Raw genomic sequence first — 16,886 nt, forward strand, 5'->3', positions numbered from 1 at the left:
AGGAAAGGGGGTGCCACCCATGCTGCATGTGGACCCTGACAGATTTCTCTGAGGGAATGTGGTCCTTAACAGAAAAAAATGTCCCCCATCCCTGCTATAAAGGCTTGGTGGACAGCAGAGGTACAGAACACAACCCCCAGGAGCCACATCTGTCCCACCTAGGGGCCAAATCCTGCCTCCCAGGGTTCCCAGAAGGCCACACACCCTTTTTCCCCCACAACTGATCGTTTGGTGGCTTCCTGGCTTTTGTACAGTTTTCTTCCCGTTCTAAAGGTTGAAATGCTTCTCCTAAGGCTTAGTTACTAGCAGTAAGTGCTTGAAGCTAAACTAGGCTGGTATTTTGACCCTGCCCCTTTTGCTTTCAGCCCCACCCATCACTGGAAAGCCGGTTCGAAGAGCGTCTCCAAAATTAGAGATTCGACATCCCTGGTATACCAGTGTGGTGTAGTGGCTAGAGTGCTGGACTGGGACTCAGGAGATCTGGGTTCTAGTCCCTACTCGGCCATGGAAGCTCACTGGGTGACTTTGGGCCAGTCACAGACTCTCAGCCCAACCTACCTCACAGGGTTGTTGCTGTGAGGATAAAATGGAGGAGGATTATGTACGCCGCCTTGAGTTCCTTGGAGGAAAAAAGGTGGGATAGAAATGTAATAAATAAATAAATATACACAAAAATGAGGTGGTAAAATGGACTGCATCAGGGTACAGTGTCAGGATTCCCTTTTGTCCCTGCTGAACTTCAAAAACACAGACAAGAGGCTTCTATCCATGGATCTTTAATCCTTTACTTCAATGGGTCATACAGATGCTGCAAATTGTCAGTAACTCACAGTCTACGAAGGAAAAGCCTTCAGGGAGTTCAAGGGGAAGCTACCCAGGTTGAAAGCTCTCCAGGGCTTTGGACAGGTGTCTTTCCCAGTCCTACCTGGAAATGCCAAGATTGAACCTGGGACCTTTTGCATGCAAAGAAGTTGCTCTACTGCTGAACTATGGAGCTGGGGAAAGAAAACACAGCCCTGTTCTAAAGTCTCTTTGCCTCTACCTGCTCAGTTGGTTCCTTCAGTTCTTGGTCGTGGTCTCCAGCAACAACAGTCCAGTGTGATGCATCATTTGTTCTAGAAAAGAAGAGCTGTGCTGCTATGAGCCTTGCAATTTGCATTCATCTGTACACAATAATGCATACCGACATCTGTATGCCAGCCTGATATACTTACATCTGTACACAGTTAGCTGCTGTGAGCACCCACGTTGGGCCGATGACAACACCCCCACACTGGTAATCACCCAAGAAGTGCAAACCCACATGCCATGGCCAGCAGTGGGGACAGGCTTCTTCTCCCCCAATGACGCGCATGGACAGCCACTGAGGACCAAAGGGAGGAGAACCGCAAACATCTGCAAAAGAAGAGCAGCCCAAAGGCTAGCAGGAGCTCTCTGGCTTCTTGTTTTAAAGACACCAGCCCATGCCACAGTAGAAAAAGAGGGCTTTGCCACACTGGTCTGAGGGACTAAAGATAGGGCTGTGGGCTAAAAATGTATACTTTCTATACCAGCCTGAGCCTTCCCCAACCCAGTAGCCTCCAGATGTGTTGGATTACAAGACCCATCATCTGTAGCCAGAATGGCCACTAGGAATTGTAATCCAACACATATGGAGGGCATTAGGTTGGGGAAGCCTATATCTATACCAAGAAAAGTGGTATTCATTAAGGCCGCAACCCTATGCACATTTAGACAGAAAAAAGTCCTACAACTCCCAGCATTCCCCAGCCAGCCATTCCCCATGGCTTTATTCTGTGCTTAGGATTACACCCTAAGTGTGTTTGTGCATGTATATGTATCTAACTTCTCCCTATCCCACTTGTCATGGGGGAAGGCAAAGAGTTATACACGACACAGACACTCATCTTCTGAGCACTCGAAGTCCCGCTTCCACCCTCTCCTCCAAAATTTGGGGGTTTAGAGTTTTACCCTTAAAGGCAGCCTAAAAATAATCTTAAATACATCAAAATAAAAAGTTTACCAAGCAGTGCCTCCCTACTATCAACCTTGTCTTCGTATTCTTAACAGCTAAAACCTTGTGTCGTCCCCCCTCCTTCTTAAAATGGAAATTCATATTATCAGAATGCTGAATTCTGCAAACCATGTCAATTTCCAGCCTTGTATAGTGTGGGATGATGGCACCAGGTTGGGAAAAGCTGATGCAGTTCTTAGGGATGGGTGGCTTAGTGAGTTTCATTTCCTCCTGCGCTGAAATGTTTTAAAATTTCAAGTTCTTTCTCTCCCGAATATGCAGAACTTTGTGAATTCTGGTAAATTCTTATCAAAAATGCACTGCAACTAAATTCTCACCCATCCCTAGTAGTTCTTAACTCAAAAAACTGCCTTGACCTGTCAAGCAGAGCTTCAACCATTACTGCAAGGCGACCCCCAGCTCATTATAACCTTCTGAAGACAGAGGTAGTGGTGGGAAAACATGGAATGATTACAAGGGGGCCCATAATGGTGTCTGAACCATCTGTAAAATTCCAGGAATGAGGTAGAGAGATTGCATAGTCAAAGCCTCGCTTTAGCACCCAAAAGTCAATTTCACTGTAACTGGTTGGCTTCTGTGTCTGTCCCACTTTCCTCCTCATCAAGCTCTTTATCCTAGGAAATTCAAGAGAGGGATGTGCTGGGCCACTGGGGGACGAATACTGTTTTGGATCCTTGCTTACCCACAGGGATATTCTTCGGCTCAGATACCTGCAAGACAACAGGCCCTGCAAAGTCAGCTTCAGATGTTTCTGCAGGAAATAAATGAAGCTCCTATTCACTTCTCAGCAAGACATTATTTCCCAGTGACCTCCAAGTCTCCTCCTCACCCATCCTTCCCAACTGCTTTTCCCCATTGCTCCTGGCTATTCTCACTCGGAATGACAGCTTAGCACTTCAGGGAGGCGGTTGGGCCATTGGAAGACATTTTGCCACCTGAAGCGGCTAAACCACCTGACCCACGGGATGCATCCCAGGATGCTCCGCAACACTGCAAAGGGTCCTGGGTCATCACAGCACAGTTCCTCACCCCCATTCCACCCTGACAGGACTCAGAATCTTTTCCAGGCTTGCCCCATCATTCTTTGAAACCTTAAAAAGCAGCCTTGGGATTGCCTGCACAGCTTTGCCTGAGATGCAATTAAAAGGTCCACTGATTTGGACAAAAAGTAGATAAAACTCTGAGGGTAGGGCAGTTAAAAATGACTGGGCAATTCAATGAGGAGCAGCCAAGTTTATGAGTCAATTTAGAACTCTCGAGAAGAACTGTGTTTCTCTCTCTCCCTCTCTCTCTCATGCGCACACGTTCCAATAAGGCTGGAATTGCTGGCCCACTTTCAAATGGAGCTGAAAGGTAGCGATGGACTAACTCCCCCCAAAAGCATTGCTGCCCCAGTAGACTGCTTGGATTGGCTATGCCAGGGGTAGGAAACGTTGGACTTCCAGATTTTGTTGGACCTCATCTCCCATCATCCCTGACTGATGGCTGGGGCTGATGGGTGTTGAAGCCCAGCAACATCAGAATGGCTACAGGTTCCCCATGCTCAGGAAACCCTTCTTCCACCTCCTCCCTTTCACAACCCTCGGTCGGTGAGAAAGGCAGTTCTGTCACCCAGCAGCAGCAGTCACAGAAGAGGGGTTAGTGTCAAGGTCACCCCGCCAACCTGAGGGGAAAAAGGCAAAGCTGGCCTTGAATCCTCGGAAGTTATTCTCCCTGTCACTCTCAAAGCGGATCAGCATGACGTCTCCAGAGCTCCAAACCGGGGAAGGAACTGAGAAGCCGCAAAGGAGAGCTGCGGGAGAGAAAGGAGCAGAGAGGTTGCAGCCATCACAAACCGGCTCCTCTGTACTTGGGGTGAGGGGAAGAGGACCACAAAGGGAGGGGGACATGTTCTCAGTTTCTAAAGGTACGTGGGGCGTAAGGAAGTGGCGATGGACCCCTTCGAGGGCATAAGCCTTGGCAGGCGACTGGGGATGCCAGTCCCCGATGCTGGCCCGGCCTTCCACACACCAGCCTTTCCCTTACTCTTACTCATTTGTCTGCTCCCTCTTCCATCTAACGTAGAGCACAGGCCTATTGAAGAGGGACGTCCAATACCTCCAGATGCAAAGCAAGTAGAGTGTTGTGCAGGAATGGGGGAGTTGTGGTCTCCCAGATGTTGCCAGACTCATCCCTCACCAGTGGCCATGTTGGCTGGGTCTGACGGGAGTTGGAGTCCAACAACATCTGGAGAGCCACCTGTTCCCCAGCCCTGGTGTAATGGCTGGAATGTTGGGCTCATAGGTTGGGGAGCCAGTAGATTCAAGCCCACTGGTCAGGTGGAACCCCAGCTTGCTGTTTCAAGCACCTCGGCCTGCCACATCAAGCTGACCGAAGGACAATGTCCCTCACCTGGCAGAGGTAAAGCGGGCAGATATTAGGATGTGAACCCTCCTTTGAAGCGTTCTTCACCACCACTGTGCATTTGCCTGCATTTGCAGTGGGTGGAGGGCATCAAGGAGGAAGACGTGGAGGGCATCAAATGTTCAGAGACGGAATGGATGATTTAGCATGAGAAATCATGTGTCTCTCTGCCAAGTGGATATTATGGCCCTCCAACTCATTACACCCCTTGCTCTATAACAGTTTTCCCCCAGCTTTAAGTCTCCAAATGGTGTTGGACTAAAAAAACATCATCCCCAGCTAGCAATGACATTGCAGTCCAACCACATTTGGGGATACAATGTTGGGAACTACTGCTATAAGGAAACAGAGTATTGTTAGAAAGCCAAATATTTTCTGAATTATATTATAATCGTGTGTGTGTGTGTGTGTGTGTAACACACACACACACACACACACACACACACAAGCACAGAATGGTTTTTATTTTTCATCTTAGAAATACCCACGGCATTCCATCAAACTGAACCTGATACTACCTAGCTGGTGTTCCTCTTCTGTGTCGCCATAGATAACAACAGCATCATAAATACAATCCTGGCTGATTTCAACTGCGAAGTCTTCAAACTCCAACTGAAAAGAAAAATGGCAGTATTCACCACCCAAAGGTCACAATACAAGCACAGCAGTAAGCAAAACAAGTTCTTTGAGCAAAACAGTCTTTCACGACCTTTATGACATGTTCCATCGGGGCCTCAATGAGCCAATGGCATTTGGTGCTGCTGGGATACAAGCCTGGGTAATTAGCTGTGTCAATCTTCCCTTCATCCACCAGTACTGCAACACTGCCACAGCCAGAACCTACAGAATTGGGGGAGGAAATTCAAAGCTACCATTTAGGACATAGATCCCTTTTATAAGTTCGATAAGGAAGAGTGACACAGTGGCAAATACACTGAGGTGTCATTTAAAGGGGATCAGTTGTCCGTCACTGAATGTATTACTAAGGAAGACAGAAGTGACAGTAAAACACAGGAGTAAAACACAAATTGAAGATAACACTGTCTGGACCCCCTCACCCCTCATAAACTTCCATGAATGAGGCAGGGTGATTGCACAATAAAAGCCCTATCTGGAAGCACCCAGAGGCAAAGGACATTTCAAAGGTAGGATCTACACTGGAACCCTTTTCAGTTTGTGAGGCACCACTGTGCCAATATTTTTTCAGCTGCAACTGCTTGTCTGTGGCATGTGTTAATGAATACAGGATAGTATCCACTGTTTATAATGTGATCAAGTGCCACACACAAATGCATAGTGTTGTAATTGCAGGAGGAGGAGCTTGAAAGGTCATGTGTGTTGTATCATTTGTATTTATAGCACATGAAAATGCCACAGTTCTGGGGAAAGGGGGAGGCCATGCTGCCATTTCAGGTTGCTTTGCTTTGCTTTACTTTCTTTGTTGTTGTTGTTTTTAAAGACCAGGAACTGCATGTGCACCTTCACAGCTGTGCAGGCATGCAGGTTTCAAAATAAATTGTGCAGTTATTTGCAACTGCACAGCTGTGTAACTGTGCAATGAAAAATAGGCTGGAAAAAAAAATTAGATTTCCTGCCCACAAATCCCATCAAAATCCTTGTGAGGAAAGAGCAGGCAACAAAAGGAAGAGGAAAAAGATGCAGAGGGAGGGAAAAGATTGCGGGGGTGGGGTATGTTGTTCTACAATTTTAAACCCACTCCCACCAGTAATATTGGAACACACAACTCAGCAGTGCAGGGAAACTGCATTCACCAAAGAAAACTTCATGGAAGTAGTTAAGAGAGAAATGGAATATTGAGGGAGAAATAGCATTGAGGCAATGGGTTGGCAGGTGTGTCGCGTGCTGTGTGAGTGAGCTGGATTTTACAGTAGTTGATAAAATGCTAGTACTGATTGGCCCAAAGTGTCACAGTTTATAGATAAACACTACATTTATTTTTCCCTTTATACTGTAATATTTGCAGACCAAAGGTTGCAAGTTCTACCCTTAATTATTAAACTGAATTATTGCAAAGATTACACTGCTTAAAACTGCAGAGTAGCTCAGGTCTTACACGGAGATGCTAAATCCAGCAACTAAGCTCTTGTAAAGTTTCCCTAGCTTCTTCCAGCCACTCATGGCTCCCTTTAGAATATTTTACTCACATTTACTCACATGCTGGCTGGGGAATGCTGGGAGTTGTAGGACTTTTTTCTGTCCAAACATGCATAGGAGGGCACCTGATGTGGAGACAGCTGGAACTAGGGGTGCAGGCTTTGTTGTGGGGGAGAGCTGGGTTGCACAAGCTGCTGTCTGGGGATCTGCTACCTGCTGTAGGATTGCTTGCTTGCTTCCACTCTGCTCGTATATTTGTACATTAAAACACCCAGAATATTATAAAAGTCCTCCCTCAGCCCAAAGGAAAGCAAACCCTTTTGCACTGTCCTTGGAACTTCTTTCTGCTTGGAAATGGAGAGTGGGCGTGCAAAATACCGCTGTTATTGTCCCCATCGCTAAGATGACTAAAACAGAGGTGGCACACCTGCCTGCCTTGCGAGAGTTGGCACAGCAAGGAGCTGCTGTTTCCTCCCCATGTCTCATGGAGCCCATCTGGGGAAGTCCAGCCATCTCCTACAAATACGTCAAGAGGCGCCAAGAAGAGGCCCGTCTGGAGTTACCTGCTTCAGATGCCTTAGGCACAGCACTGAACGTGAATTCAAAGCCCCCAAAGCTTTTGCTACCATCAGACACAAAAGTCACAGTGGCTTGGTTAGACTCCACCAGCAGAGGAGATGGCAATACCCCACCACAGATTTTACCTGGAAAGGGAGAGAGAGAACAGATTTAAGAGGTACCATTAAATTAGCACCACCAATGCGCATATGCAGCGTACTAAATGCAGGGTAATAAAGATCAGTCCAGCGCAGGGGTGGGGAACCTGTGGGCCTCTAGATGTTCTCGGACTACAGTTCCCAGCATCCCCAACCATCGGCCATGCCGAATCCCGATTTACCGGATCAAATCTCTCCCGCTCAACTGTGAAGCTCAGCAGGTGACCCTGGAACGGTCGCTCTCCGGACAGGGGGAGCCACAAATGCTCCTTGGGTGATGGGCAGGGCAAGTTCCACATACCGATGAGCTCCTTGTCGCGTGAACAGAAAGTCACATAGTCGCGGTCACACCCAAGCTGATCTTCTATGTCTACCCGGATAAACTGCACAAGTATCATTTTGTCTTCTGGCACAGTTATATTCCATATGCACAGGCTAGAAGAAGGCAAAGCAAGCCATCAGCCAAAGACATGGAGAACACGTTGTGATGCTGCTGCTCCCACGTGGCGAGTGCGCTGAATTTTCATGAGCCCCTTTGCCCAAAGACGCTGAATGTTCACGTCCCATGAGGTACGAACGTTGTCCATAGACATTCTATGTTCACATCCCCTGGGGTGCAAGGGTTGTGCCTACAGACTTTGGCTTCCTAATGAGGTGTCGTGGGTGCAAGAAAATCAGAAGTCTCCCAAAGGAAAGCTGCTGTGCCAAAGACAAATGACACTTAAGCGGTCATTTAATTGTCCGCTTAAATGACACTTTATTTAAGCAGGCATCTATTTAAGTGTCTGCTTAAATAAGGGATTGGGTGCATTGTCAGAGCAGAACTTCATGTTATTTCAGCAAACATGGAGGTTCGAAATGTGTTTTTGCAGGGTTATGCTAATACAGGGGGCATGTGCTGGGGAGATCAGACAGGAAGGGTTGCTTAATCTTTACTCACACAGTAATTCCTACTGAAACACACATACACACACACACACACACACACACACTTGCTTTTCCCTTAGCCAGACTTCAAGACAGGAAGTTAACTCAGCTGAAGGCAAAAACATCCTTTCCGCGGAGGTGCGTGTGTGGGAAAGTAAAGCACACCATATCTGCCCATTGCTTCTCCCCTGCAAGTGTCCCCAGCCCTTACAGCAGTGCCAGTACACACTTGAAAAGCCCATGCTGGCCAATTTTACCCCCATCCAAAGAGCTGAAAACATCACGACAGTGAGAGAGTATCATGGGATGCAGTGGAAGCTGGTGGCTCCAACGTCAGTGGGGCAGTACATCCGCTCCAGGTTTCATTCACAACTCTAAAGGAGCTATCCAAGGTGTGAAGCACCTTGGATGGCTGATTTAGAGCTCTGACTCGTTCTGACTGAAACCTGGAGCGGATTCACTGCCCCACTGACATCAGAGCCACCAGCCTCCACTGATGCGATATCTTGGCAAGGCAGGGATGTGCGACCCTGCGCTCAGTTACAACCCTCCTTGCATCTCAGGAGGCACCATCAAGGCATCCAGCCAGCCCAGTCAGCCACCTTCTTAAGAGAGCGCACTAGGCAAAACGGATGGCGGGAACTGCAGCAAATACCTATTGTCAAGGTAAGTCTCCTCGGTTAGGTGAGGGTGCCGAATGTGACCACTTTCTCCAAACACCAACATCCCATGGGAGTTGCAGTCTTCTGGGCCAGGGAAAGACAGGTCACTTGGACCAGGTACTGAACAAGAAAAGGAAAGGAAAAGGAAACAGTACATGAAGTATTTTCACCATGAATTGAAGAAACGCATCTAAATTATCTATCTCAAAGTTCCACTTTCTGCATCAGCCTTCCCCAACCTGGTGCTTTCCAGGTGTGTTGGACTACAACTCCCTGAATCCCCCAACCAGCATCTGGGAGTTGTAGTCCAACAAAGACTGTATGTGCCCAATCTCATCTGATCTCAGAAGCTAAGCAGGGTCAGCCCTGGTTAGTACTTGGATGGGAGACCGCCTGGGAATCAGGCTTCCTTCATTGAACAGGGGGGTGGACTTGATGGTCTTGTAGGCCCCTTCCAACCCTATGATTCTATATCTGAAGGGCACCAGGTTGGGGAAGGCTGTTCCACACGGTGGGCATCTTTCGGAAAAGAGCTTTGATCTTCCGATTGACCCAACAGCATGAGCCACCAGGGTCCATGCAGAAGTTACCGCTGCTGGCTGACCAACATAAATACTAGTTTGCTCTGAGCAGTCTCCCTATAGGAATACTGTGGGATCAGAGGAAGGATTTTCACCAAGGTCATGGCCCCACCTCTGTGATTAGAAAAACCAGGCCCACCCCGTCCACGCAGATTTGTTGTACGTTCAGGCTTTTGCTCACAGTACAGTGCTACAAAGAGACAAAATCCAGGAACTGGAGGCTTTCATGGGAGGCAACTGGCCAAAAAAGAAAAAAGAAAAGCGGGGAGGGGGGACAGAGGTCTGTAAATTGCCTTAGAAGTAATTCTCCAGTACTGTGGATTTTAAAGAAATGAATGGGTGGGAAATGGTTGGCTAAACCCAGTACTCACCAGTAACCATATTCTGGGCAATGAAGTCCAGTAGCTCATCTACTTTAGCGAAGATGCCCGGGGAACCTCTACCACCATTGCTTGTCTTGTTGGCTCGCCACCCTTTTGCACAACCAATGCCCCAAGATGTGACGCCTGCTAGAGCCCAGATGCCACTGGCCCTTCTGCAGGCCAACGGTCCACCCGAATCACCCTGACAGAAGACAGGACAGTGTCAGGATCAGCATCCCTCCAGGCAAGTGGTTTGTAACACAATCTGCCTCAGAAGAATTGCATGTGGAGACTTGGCACATCCCACAATCTCTCCCTGTCAACGCATGAAACCTTGCACCTCATTAAAGACACACATGCTGTTGAGTGATTGGTCTGGACAGAAATCTCGGGATGCCTCACTTCCCTGGCCAATGTCCCTCCGCCTTTTCATTTCATTACCTTTAGGCCTCTGCGTGACTTGCAGGCAGGTCAGCAAGGATTTCTTGATTCCCAGTTTAATGAGAGCAACAATGAAATGATTCACCAAGCTGCACTAAATTACACTGCTGAAATTCAAGAGGCTTAGGGTGAACTGGGAATGGATTTCTGTGTGGAAAGACCATGAGCGCCATTCAGTTCTGGAACAGAGTACAAATTCCTGGGCTCAGAATTCTTTAATTCTTAGTGAACGTATTTTGTACCAGGTGGATCTTGGGATTCTAGTAAAAAACAAAAAAACAAAGCAGAGCCCACAAGCCTGCAGTAAGGACAGGCGGACCCGTCAAGCCTATTTCCGTAGTCTTCCTCTTTTTCCCACCTCCAATTCCATTCCATGCAGATCTACTTAATTTATTTTTTGACAGGGAAAAATCTGCATGTATTTTTCTGTGCATTATTCAAATGGGTGCACTAAAATGTTTAATGCGCATTTTGTAAGTGCACAGTGTCTTTTGAGCATTTTTCACATGTGTTGTTGGACACATTTTTTTTCTTTCACAGAATGCATCACAAGTCTGAGTATATGTGGATTTCCAGGGGCAAACTGCATCCGTTCCCGCGTTTTGTTCCAGGAGGTGCAGATTGAGTAAATCCATTCTTAAAAAGCAATGGAACAAATTTCTCAAATTTCTTCAGGCTAAATTTTCCCATCGCTAGCCTGAAGTCTGCTTACCCCTGTGCTAGGACACTTAGGATGATAGGAAACTGTCTATATAGTATGGCAGACCCTTGGCCCATCTAGGCCAGTATTGTTGACACTGACTGGCAGCAATGGCTCTCCAGGGTTTCAGCCAGGATTCTTTCCTAGCCCTACCTGGAGAAGCTGGGGATCGAAGCTGAAACCTTCTGCCTGCAAAGCAGGTGCTTCTACCACTAAGCTACAGCCCCTGCCTTAAAGCTTAAAGCACTTCCTGAGCTTCTGGTGAGAAGCTGCGGCAGCAGTTTGAAATCACAAGAAACTGCCTTTTGGACATGCTCAGTTCCTTTTCTGATCCGTCTTACATCCTCGACGGTGCGCTTCCTACCTTGCACGCATCCCTTCCACCATCTGGAAAGCCAGCACAGAGCATGGAACTCTGGACTGGAGGCAAATTCAGTGCTTTCAGGAGCTCACTGCAGGTTCTGTCGTCAATGATGGGCAACTCCACTTCCTGTAGGACATCAGACAGAGCACCAGCTGCAGAGAGAAGGAAGCCAGCAATTGCTGAAAGGCTTTTTCCATGAGCCTCCAAATGGTACAGCACAGCTATGGAGCCTTAGTTCCACTTGAACCATTCCAAGGTACTAGCCCACATGACCTCCTTATGTATTCAAATGGCAAACGCGTTTTTAATTTAGCTGGGTTTTTAGAATGGATAAGAGAAACATTGATTTTAAGGTTTTAAAAGCTTTTATTTTTATTTTATCACTATAAGTGTATGTAACTTTTCCCCTCTTCTTACAAAAATATAAGGCACCACCATGTAATGAAGAGAAGGATTCCCTCCCTCCAAAATGCTAACTAACATCTGGATTTACTTCATTGCCATCTTGTCAATCCTTGGGATGTGAATCTGTTTTAACTTCCAACCTTCCCACCAATCCTGGATCAGAGAAGCTTCCCAATGTCTTCTGCAAAGTCTCTGCCTCTCCAGACAACTGAGTCCCCCACCTCTCAACTTTGCAAGGCAATTTAGGGCACAGTACTATGCATGTTTACTATAGACAGAAAAAAAAAATCCTGCAACTCCAACATGCCTCAGCCAGCCATGCTGGCTGGGGAAAGCTGGAAGCTGTAGGACTTTTTTTCTGGCTAAACATGCATAGTATTGTAATCATCCAGCTAGGATCTATTCAGGTCTCCTGTGCTTCCCTGCTTTGTCCACCCTGCTCCCTTAAGCCTCTTCTGGGAAAGAAGGAATCCTTTCCCTCTCCTGTAATTTGCAAGAAAACTGCAGAGCTTCTCTCGCGTTTCTTAATATGCAAACAAAACAAAAAACCAGGAAACTTCAGTGCCTAGAAGAACATCACTCCGGATGACAAACTGTATAGGCTACACCACCATTAACCACTCATATCTAGGTGGAAGATTTATAGTCTAGGGTACAGGAAAGAAATGGAGGGGGACATGACTGAAATCTGCACTGGGGAACTTTTAGCCCTCCAAGCCAGTCCATCCAGCCTGCAGGGCCTCAGGGGAGACCCCCACTTCCCTAAGCCCCACGAATATGGGGGGGGGGGAATCCTCACTGTTATCTCTGCTTTGCCCACCCCACATCCTCCCCAATGGCTAGGGAAAGCTTGGCCATGGAAAGCCCACATGAGTGAAGTGGCCCACAGAGGGCTCAGTGGGGTGGTCATCCAGCCCCCCCTCCCCCTTGAGCTCAACACCCCTAGTCTACAATCATGAATGATACTGGAGCACTCCAATATGGCAAACGTGTTCACTCGGAAGTCTCTGCCTGGTTACCAGTCACCTGCCCCTGCAATTGTGAAATATGGTGGTATATAGGCGCCACTCACAAATGGATAAATATATGGATATTTGGTTCACTTTTCTTGAAGCTTATGCATAATTTCCTTTTTTAAAAAAAGAAGAAGTTGTATTTGTTGGAATATTGCTATTTCTATGCATGTAGTTTCTTGTTCTTTTTTTCTTTCTTGTCATGATTTGCTTTTTGTTTTGTTAAATTCACAATAAGAAGAAAAAATAATTTAAAAAATTGTTGGATAGACTTTCAGAGTTTGGGATGTGGCACTTATAACAAAGTTAACAAATATGATGAGAACTAGGGAAGGTAGGCAAAACGATGGCAGGTTTATTAAAAGGTGAAGCCTTTTTACTGACATATTATGATGGAATACATCATGATTTGTTATTAGATATAATGTAAGGCTAATATTCAATGTGAGAAGGATTAAAGAATTATTGCTGCTGGAAATGTATGTAAAAACATCTATGTGTTTATGGAATTTTTATACCATTAAGTAAAACAATTAGGGTGCAATCCTATGAGGATAGGCGGCCACCTCCTGCCCTGCATTTGCAGCTAGACAGCCGATTTCGGCTATCTAGCCACGGGAAGGCAGATCAGGGGAGGAGGCTGCTGGATGACACGTAGGATGTGGTGTACCGGCCTTTCCACCTTCCCTGCCCCGGAACACCCCCTGGAACGCCCTGTTTTGGCCGCTTCGCGCTCCTCTTCTGAGCGCGGAGCATAGAGCTGTTCTGTGCTGCCTGCAAGGCAGCGTGGAAGAGGGAGGATGGTTGATTCTACGGGAACCAACCTTGGAGCGCGGGCTCCGAGGTAGTTTCCTCAAAAACCACGTATTCTATGGCCATCTAGCCGCTGACTAGTGGCCATAGGATTGCTCCCTCCACCATTAAAAAAAAAAAATTCTAGCAAACTAAAGTGAAAAAACCCATCCCGCTCCTCCTCCAAATTATGTGCTTGCTATTTACTTACCTTCAGAGACTTTGCCCCACCCACTCACAACACAGAGCGTCCCAGCTTCAAATAGATCTCCTTTGTGCGGAAGACAGATGGGCTGAACTTCATGTCCTAAGGGAGGGAAAGGATGAGAAGCAACATTTAATTTTCTTTTAAGTGCGCAGAATACTTCCAAATATTTTCTACTGGGATACAGCCATAGCTCATGGGAGGAGACCACATGCTCTGCATGCAGAAGTCCCCAGGTTCAAACCCCATCTCCCGCTAGAAGGATCAATAGCAGATGTGGGAAAGATCTTTCGCCTGAGACCCCATAAAGCTGCTGTCAGTCGGAGGAGACAATAGTGGGCTGAACAGTCCAGCCTGGGACGAGGCAGCTTCCTATTCTGAGAAGGGAGTGCCTCGGCCTTATAGCACTAACTGGAAACACAGACGGGAGCATCTACAAAGGTGACTTATAATACTGCCCACAAAGTTCTGGGAAACATTCCTGGTGCTCTCCAGATATGCTAGGCTACACATCCCATCACCCCCAGCCAAGGAATGATGGGAGCTGTAGTCCAACACTTCTGGAGGGCACCAGGTCGGGGAAAGACAACACAGGGCACATCTATAAGCACAAACTATAAGCAGTTTTAATCCCCATTCTTTCCTTGCAAGACACGAAGTGGGTGTGTGGGTGGAGCCTTATCGGCAAAACCAGCTGAAAGTCAAGTATTTATTTTATATATTAAATTTATTTCTTAAATTTCTTAATCGCCCATCTGGCCAGTCACCCGGCCACTCTGGGTGATGTACAACAGTACAATTTAAAACAGTAACATTACACGTTAAAACATCTTCTAAAAATACCCTAACCCACCCCAAATGCCTGCCTGAACAACCAAGTTTTCAGTAAAATGGCCGCAGCTCGAGGTTGCACAGGCCAGATCTCAACAGGATTCCAAAACCTCACATTGTTGCATAGGAGGGAAAGTTCTGTCAGGAGCGAGTTCTCCCTGCACCTGGCAGAATTCTCCTTTCTGTACAGCTCTGCAGTAAAGTGCTGCCCGCACCACCAATGGGTCCCTGTTGCAGTGATCATACAGCCCCCACTGAGCCCCTGATCTGAGTGGAAGGGAACCAGCAGGGAGCTCAATACGTCAACAAGAAGACCAGATGCCACAGCAGCCTTCCCTGACCAGATGCCCTCCAGAAGTGTTGGACTACAACTCACATCACCCCCAACCATGATATCCAGAGGCACCAGGACGGGGAAGGTTGTGCTACAACATCTCTGCTCCTTACAAGGTGCCCCACATTACTGGATGGGGGTGGGGGAGGCATGGAATAGGAAAAAAAGATTCTTTTTTAGCCTTTTGTAAAGTGATTGACTTGATTGTGTTAGGGATTTATCCCTACACTCAGATTTTGCATGTTGTTGTTTTATATTATTGCGCTTTGTTTATTGTTTGTTGTAAGCTGCATAAGAAGACTCTTTAGCATTGATGGGTGGGGTTTAAATGGTAGAACTAAATAACATTATTTGAAGTACAGGAACTCTCTCAGAAACTCAAGTGCAAGTACAGATGACAAAAGATGTCATGCTCACAACCCATAATACCTCCCCTTCTCTGGAACAGCCATTACTGATCGAGTCTTCCTCTTACCATATCTCACTCTGTATTTCAGATACAGCAGTGCTATATCCGAATCCATATATCCAAATCTGTTGAATGCAGGATGGATAATGATTTTCAAGACAGGGACGTTCTGTTCTCCTTCATCTGTTGTTCCAAGGCTGTATTCCCCAACAGTCACAACCAGATTCTTCACGACTCTCCTGCCAGACAAAGGGTGAGATCAAGGAAAGAGAGGGAAGGACAGTGGTTTAGTTAGTAGAACTTTGCACCTTGAAGGCCCCAGGTTTAATATTTCCAATTAAATCATCTGATGAAGCAAGCCTGGGAAAGGTCCCAGAAACCCTGGAAATCTGCTGCCAATGCCACTCAGAGTAGACAACAGTTGTTACTTTGCTAGAACCTAAAGTTGCAAAATACTCATTTTGCATCTTGGAGCATTTTGAAGCGTAGCGACCTTATTAGGGCAAACCCAGTTGGTTAGATGCCTGACGTGGCTGACATGAACAGAAATACATTTCAGTCTAATGCAGGTGGAGGGCACCAGGTTGGGGAACGGTGGCCTACACAGACTGGCAGTGGCTTGCCAGGGTCTCAGATAGGGGTCTTTGTCATCTTTTCCTGGAGATACCTGGCTAGGATTGAACCTGGGCCCTTCTACACACAGCGTATGTGTTCTATCACTGAGCTACATGCTTTCCTCTAAGAATTATCACATGTGACTGAGCACACATGTGATAAAGACAGTGACTGAAACCTGGAGGGCATTTCCCGACCCACTGACATTTGAGCCACCAGCCTCCACTGCCCAAAGAGTGGGGTGGGAATTCCCCCCACCTTCAACAAGTGGAAGTGTTTTCTAATAACCTTGGTCATTGTCAGGGTGGACACTGAGCCCATAGAATCCCAGAGTAGTTCTGATTCTGAGGAAGAGCAGTCGCTCCTGGGAGAGGAGTGCGCTCCTCTTTCCCAAGGCCAACAGCTGACGGAGATTCCTCCCACCGGCATTCCTAGTTTAGTTAGCAGTCCAGGGAGTGGCCAAGCATGGATAGCAGACTTGGTGGATGCGCAGACGCACAGAGCGGCGCCAGATGGAGGGCGCGGAAAGGAGGCATAGTGCCCGGTTGGCGTGCAAACAACGGCTGCGCCCAGAGGATCCAAGGGAAAAGGGGAGGGACTCTCCCTAGTCCTTAAGTTCAGGGTCTGCCAGTAATTCCCTTTCAAACGGGGACCAACTGTTCCAACTTAGGGCATAGGTACTCTGCTGCTCAGATCTAGTTGCAATCGGTATAGTTGTTAAGTTGTAAAAGAAGAATAAAGCTTTGAAAGGAATCCCTTTGTCTGTGTCTGGACTTGGCTACTGGATTAGACTGAGAGAGGCCTCCAAGGAGCCCTTGACAGCCATGTCCAGACTTTAAAGGCTCAGCTCAACCACGGAATCAGTACGATAACGCAGCAGCAGCAGGCAGCGCAAGGGGGGACGGGAAGGAAGCGAAGAAAAGCCAAGCACATAGGGCGACAGACATGAAGATTTCCCGGATGACCCCCCCCCGGC

General features: G+C 47.2%; 1 protein-coding gene across 1 annotated transcript in view; it reads right to left on the reverse strand.

Moving 5' to 3' along the window:
- Window positions 1-16,886, reverse strand: part of OVCH1 (ovochymase 1) — a 67,355-nt gene that overhangs the window by 39,383 nt on the left and 11,086 nt on the right. The window contains exons 4-16 of the mRNA XM_084811877.1: window positions 15,362-15,534; window positions 13,728-13,823; window positions 11,307-11,458; window positions 9,811-10,003; window positions 8,852-8,978; window positions 7,571-7,704; window positions 7,117-7,257; window positions 5,148-5,278; window positions 4,957-5,050; window positions 3,699-3,827; window positions 2,718-2,786; window positions 1,215-1,395; window positions 1,043-1,115 (exon numbers count right to left, since the gene is read on the reverse strand). Of these exons, the coding sequence (XP_084668003.1) occupies window positions 1,043-1,115; window positions 1,215-1,395; window positions 2,718-2,786; window positions 3,699-3,827; window positions 4,957-5,050; window positions 5,148-5,278; window positions 7,117-7,257; window positions 7,571-7,704; window positions 8,852-8,978; window positions 9,811-10,003; window positions 11,307-11,458; window positions 13,728-13,823; window positions 15,362-15,534 (1,693 nt within the window). The remainder of the gene's footprint in view (window positions 1-1,042; window positions 1,116-1,214; window positions 1,396-2,717; window positions 2,787-3,698; window positions 3,828-4,956; window positions 5,051-5,147; window positions 5,279-7,116; window positions 7,258-7,570; window positions 7,705-8,851; window positions 8,979-9,810; window positions 10,004-11,306; window positions 11,459-13,727; window positions 13,824-15,361; window positions 15,535-16,886) is intronic.

This window comes from Heloderma suspectum, chromosome 7, assembly GCF_057233095.1.
Source record: "Heloderma suspectum isolate Gila_16-S chromosome 7, 16-S_ref, whole genome shotgun sequence".
NCBI lineage: Eukaryota > Metazoa > Chordata > Lepidosauria > Squamata > Helodermatidae > Heloderma > Heloderma suspectum.